The sequence below is a fragment of the Eucyclogobius newberryi genome, unplaced genomic scaffold (genome assembly GCF_026437365.1).
Source record: "Eucyclogobius newberryi isolate DKJ021-1_F unplaced genomic scaffold, fEucNew1.0.hap1 SCAF_57, whole genome shotgun sequence".
In the NCBI taxonomy this organism is placed as follows: domain Eukaryota; kingdom Metazoa; phylum Chordata; class Actinopteri; order Gobiiformes; family Gobiidae; genus Eucyclogobius; species Eucyclogobius newberryi.
The window spans coordinates 571026-576605 of NW_027316245.1; the positions used below are offsets into that span (position 1 = coordinate 571026).

At 58.1% G+C, this 5580-nt stretch overlaps 1 protein-coding gene across 1 annotated transcript; it reads left to right on the plus strand.

Annotated features, from left to right (window-relative positions):
- The first annotated feature begins 2818 nt into the window (after positions 1-2818).
- On the plus strand, positions 2819-4845 carry foxi3a (forkhead box I3a). The gene is made up of 3 exons (XM_072432314.1): positions 2819-2981; positions 3558-3911; positions 4298-4845. Exons 1-3 carry the CDS (start codon positions 2819-2821, stop codon positions 4843-4845), a joined length of 1065 nt encoding a protein of 354 aa, XP_072288415.1.
- The last annotated feature ends 735 nt before the right edge of the window (positions 4846-5580 follow it).

Consider the following 5580-nt stretch of genomic DNA (forward strand, 5'->3'; position numbering starts at 1 on the left):
TGGTATTGGATCGATATCACGATACTCCAGCGCACGGTGGTATTGGATCGATATCACGATACTCCAGCGCACGGTGGTATTGGATCGATATCACGATACTCCAGCGCACGGTGGTATTGGATCGATATCACGATACTCAGACGTTTGAAGTGTTTGTGTCTTTGAGAAACTCGATCCTGAAACTGGATCAAATAAATCAGCGGAAAAAGTCTAAAGTTTGTATCACGAGCCCCGACTCTGCTGCGTCCAGCTCCTGCACGTCCAGCTCCTGCACGTCCAGCTCCTGCACGTCCAGCTCCTGCACGTCCAGCTCCTGCACGTCCAGCTCCTGCACGTCCAGCTCCTGCACGTCCAGCTCCTGCACGTCCAGCTCCAGCACGTCCAGCTCCTGCACGTCCAGCTCCAGCACGTCCAGCTCCAGCACGTCCAGCTCCAGCACGTCCAGCTCATTCCAGCTCCTGCACGTCCAGCTCCAGCACGTCCAGCTCCAGCACGTCCAGCTCCTGCACGTCCAGCTCCAGCACGTCCAGCTCCTGCACGTCCAGCTCATTCCAGCTCCTGCACGTCCAGCTCCTGCACATCCAGCTCCAGCACGTCCAGCTCCTGCACGTCCAGCTCCTGCACGTCCAGCTCCTGCACGTCCAGCTCCAGCACGTCCAGCTCCAGCACGTCCAGCTTCAGCACGTCCAGCTCCTGCACGTCCAGCTCCTGCACGTCCAGCTCCAGCACGTCCAGCTCCTGCACGTCCAGCTCCAGCACGTCCAGCTCCTGCACGTCCAGCTCCAGCACGTCCAGCTCCAGCACGTCCAGCTCCTGCACGTCCAGCTCCAGCACGTCCAGCTCCAGCACGTCCAGCTCCAGCACGTCCAGCTCCTGCACGTCCAGCTCATTCCAGCTCCTGCACGTCCAGCTCATTCCAGCTCCTGCACGTCCAGCTCCTGCACATCCAGCTCCAGCACGTCCAGCTCCTGCACGTCCAGCTCCTGCACGTCCAGCTCCTGCACGTCCAGCTCCAGCACGTCCAGCTCCTGCACGTCCAGCTCCTGCACGTCCAGCTCCAGCACGTCCAGCTTCAGCACGTCCAGCTCCTGCACGTCCAGCTCCTGCACGTCCAGCTCCAGCACGTCCAGCTCCTGCACGTCCAGCTCCAGCACGTCCAGCTCCAGCACGTCCAGCTCCAGCACGTCCAGCTCATTCCAGCTCCAGCACGTCCAGCTCATTCCAGCTCCAGCACGTCCAGCTCCTGCACGTCCAGCTCCTGCACGTCCAGCTCCTGCACGTCCAGCTCCAGCACGTCCAGCTCATTCCAGCTCCAGCACGTCCAGCTCCAGCACGTCCAGCTCATTCCAGCTCCAGCACGTCCAGCTCCTGCACGTCCAGCTCCTGCACGTCCAGCTCCAGCACGTCCAGCTCCAGCACGTCCAGCTCCTGCACGTCCAGCTCCAGCACGTCCAGCTCCTGCACGTCCAGCTCCAGCACGTCCAGCTCCTGCACGTCCAGCTCATTCCAGCTCCTGCACGTCCAGCTCCTGCACATCCAGCTCCAGCACGTCCAGCTCCTGCACGTCCAGCTCCTGCACGTCCAGCTCCTGCACGTCCAGCTCCAGCACGTCCAGCTCCAGCACGTCCAGCTCCAGCACGTCCAGCTTCAGCACGTCCAGCTCCTGCACGTCCAGCTCCTGCACGTCCAGCTCCAGCACGTCCAGCTCCTGCACGTCCAGCTCCTGCACGTCCAGCTCCTGCACGTCCAGCTCCTGCACGTCCAGCTCCTGCACGTCCAGCTCCAGCACGTCCAGCTCCTGCACATCCAGCTCCAGCACGTCCAGCTCCAGCACGTCCAGCTCCTGCACGTCCAGCTCCAGCACGTCCAGCTCCAGCACGTCCAGCTCCTGCACGTCCAGCTCCTGCACGTCCAGCTCCTGCACGTCCAGCTCCTGCACGTCCAGCTCCTGCACGTCCAGCTCCAGCACGTCCAGCTCCTGCACGTCCAGCTCCAGCACGTCCAGCTCCAGCACGTCCAGCTCCTGCACGTCCAGCTCCAGCACGTCCAGCTCCAGCACGTCCAGCTCCTGCACGTCCAGCTCCTGCACGTCCAGCTCCTGCACGTCCAGCTCCTGCACGTCCAGCTCCTGCACGTCCAGCTCCAGCACGTCCAGCTCCTGCACGTCCAGCTCCAGCACGTCCAGCTCCAGCACGTCCAGCTCCAGCACGTCCAGCTCCTGCACGTCCAGCTCCAGCACGTCCAGCTCCAGCACGTCCAGCTCCAGCACGTCCAGCTCCAGCACGTCCAAGAACCCGTTTTAACTTCTTCTCCTTTTAATCGTCCTTTAAACACGATCGTAGCGAGGTCGCAAAATCATTCTGGAAATTGAGTCAAAAATGACTCGTGACGATATATCGATACAGCGACCCACGATATCGATACTGTATCACCAAAAGTAGTATCGCGATACTTCGATATATTTTGGCACAGCTTTAATTTGCAGCTGTGACTTTGTGATTCAGCTTTTTCCAAACTGGTTCTGGACCTTTCGTCTTCTGCCCCCACAGACCTGTTCTTATGCAAACGCCTCCCCGTCTGCCCCCGCCCGCCCCCGTCTGCCCCTGTCTGCCCCCGTCTGCCCCTGTCTGCCCCCGCCCGCCCCCGTCTGCCCCTGTTTGCCCCCGCCCGCCCCCGTCTGCCCCTGTCTGCCCCCGCCCGCCCCCTCTTCCCCCGCCCGCCCCCTCTGCCCCCGCCCACCCCCTCTGCGGGCCAATGGCGTGCGTCGGGACGAGCTGGGAGAGTTTAAAAGCCCAGGTGAGGCGCAGGTGAGGCAGACATGGAGCTGCCCCACGACGAGCTGCCTTCTCTGGACCTGGAGGCCTCCGACTTCAGCCTCTACGGTCCCGCCCCGGCTCCTGGCCTCTACGGCCCCGCCCCGGCTCCTGGCCTCTACGGCCCCGCCCCAGCTCCTGGCCTCTCGTGGCCCTCTGCAAACACAGGTCAGTGAGTTCCACCTAAAACGTGTCTCTGAAGAGTTATTTTTACATTCACACGTCCTGAAGTGTGAAAAAAAACTATTCTAATTGTGTAAATGATGTTAATTAAGTCACAAAATGTATAAATATATATATATATATATATATATATATATATATATATATATATATATATATATATATATATATATATATATATATATATATATAGTTCATAATTAAACCAATAATAATAATCGAACGCCACGGGACAGAAATGTCACTTTTCCACGTGACGAGCTGGACTGTGCTGTACTTGGATGTTAAATGTGGACCTCCCTGACCTCTCTGACCCTCCTGACCCTCTGACCTCCCTGACCCTCCTGACCTTCCTGACCGCTCTGACCTCTCTGACCCTCCTTACCCTCCTGACCCTCCTGACCCTCTAACCCTCTAACCCTCCTGACCTCCTGACTCCCTTGACCCTCCTGACCTCCTGACCTCCTGACCCTCCTGACCCTCCTGACTCTCCTGACCTCCTGACCTCCTGACCTCCTGACTCCCCTGACCCTCCTGACCTCCTGACCTCTCCTCCTCCAGGGCCCTCGTCGCTCTGCTGCGTCCCAGACCCCGGCTCCGTTCCTGGGCCGTGCTTCCAGTCGCTCCTGCCTGACCTGTACCAGCAGATGTGGGGCGTCGGGCCGTGGCTGGGCGCGGCCTCTCCGGACGAGCTGTTCCGCCACGTGCGGCCGCCGTACTCGTACTCGGCCCTCATCGCCATGGCGATCCAGTCGGCCCCGGGGCAGAGGCTGACGCTGAGCCAGATCTACGCCTACGTGAGCCAGCGCTTCCCCTTCTACGGCCGCGGGCGAGCCGGCTGGCAGAACTCCATCCGCCACAACCTGTCCCTCAACGACTGCTTCCAGAAGGTCCCGCGCGACCCCAACGACCCCGGTCAGTTTAAAGGTCACTTTACTGTGTCGGGCTTGAACAGGAAGTCTCTGTTTCTGTCACTACGGCGTTTTGGATCAATATTATGATCATGAACCGAACGTTAAATCAACTCCACGAATGTTTTCCAGGAGCTTTAAATATTCTCATTTCCTATTGGCTCTCAGCTTTCTCACCTGCGTTCCTATTGGCTCTCAGCTTTCTCACCTGTGTTCCTATTGGCTCTCAGCTTTCTCACCTGCGTTCCTATTGGCTCTCAGCTTTCTCACCTGCGTTCCTATTGGCTCTCAGCTTTCTCACCTGCGTTCCTATTGGCTCTCAGCTTTCTCACCTGCGTTCCTATTGGCTCTCAGCTTTCTCACCTGCGTTCCTATTGGCTGTCTGCGCAGGTAAAGGGAACTACTGGACGCTGGACCCAAACTGCGAGAAAATGTTCGACAACGGAAACTTCCGCCGCAAACGCAAGAGGAAGTCCGACGGCATTACTTCCTCTGATGCTGACCCCACTTCCTGTGAGGCCAAAGCTACTTCCTGTGAGCCTGGAACCAAGCGCGCCCGACCACAGCTCCCTCTGGTGGCCGTCGCAGACACTCCTCTCGACGACTCCTCCTCGTCTTCTTCCTCCGTTCCTTCGTCCGAACCGTCTCCAAACGCCTCGGACTGGTTCTCCTTCATGGGGCAGTGTTTGCCGGAAGGTTCTCCCAGCGCCGTCGTGCCCTTGAGCTGGAGCGCCGATTCGTCCGTGTTCTTCCCGTCGTACTTGGACCTGAGCCCGGGTATTCTCCCGGACCTGAGCCCGGGTCTTCTCCCGGACCTGAGCCCGGGTCTTCTCCCGGACCTGCAGGAGGCCGAGCAGCTCCAGGCCCAGTGTGAGGTGCTCTTTTCAGGGACGAGCGCTGGAAACGTGCCCCAGGACTCCTCCACGTTCTGGATCTGAGGCTAAAACACCACCAGGACCGGGACCAGGGCCAGGGCCAGGACCGGGAACGGGACCGGGACCGGGACCGGGAACGGGACCGGGACTGGGAACGGGTCCGGGACCGGGGCCGGGACCTTTCTGGGTTTACAGTAGATAACTGCTCCAAGATGATGTCACGACAGTTTTTCATTGTAAAAACGGTATCAAAATTCATTTTTTTAATTTATTTGTATTATTTAATGTTTTTACTATTTATTTACTTTATTTATGTTTTAATTATTATGACGGTGAATGTGTTTGTAATAAAACAGAAAACTGAACCTGAATTTGTCAAACGTTTTCTTTAATAAACGTGTGAGATCTTCAGCCACATCAGGTCCAACTGGAAGAACTGGTCCCGGACCCGGCCCTGGTCCCGGTCAAATAAAGTCTCTGTTTTCACAACAAAATACTCCTGAGTCGGCGCTGAGACGTTTGTGTTTCAGGTTAAACAGGTAAATATCTCTTATCCAATCAGAGCGCTGCATTCCTCTGAGCTGCTGTCCAATCAGAGCGCTGCATTCCTCTGAGCTGCTGTCCAATCAGAGCGCTGCATTCCTCTGAGCAGGTGAGACGCTCTGATTTAAACTGATGATGAAGATGAAGGCGTCGGTCACAGTCCAGCCTCAGTCTGAGGTCTTCATGAGAGACGCCTCAGAGTGGTCCACAGAAGCCTGCCACTGCTGCAGGGACGGCAGGGACTGTAAGACCTGC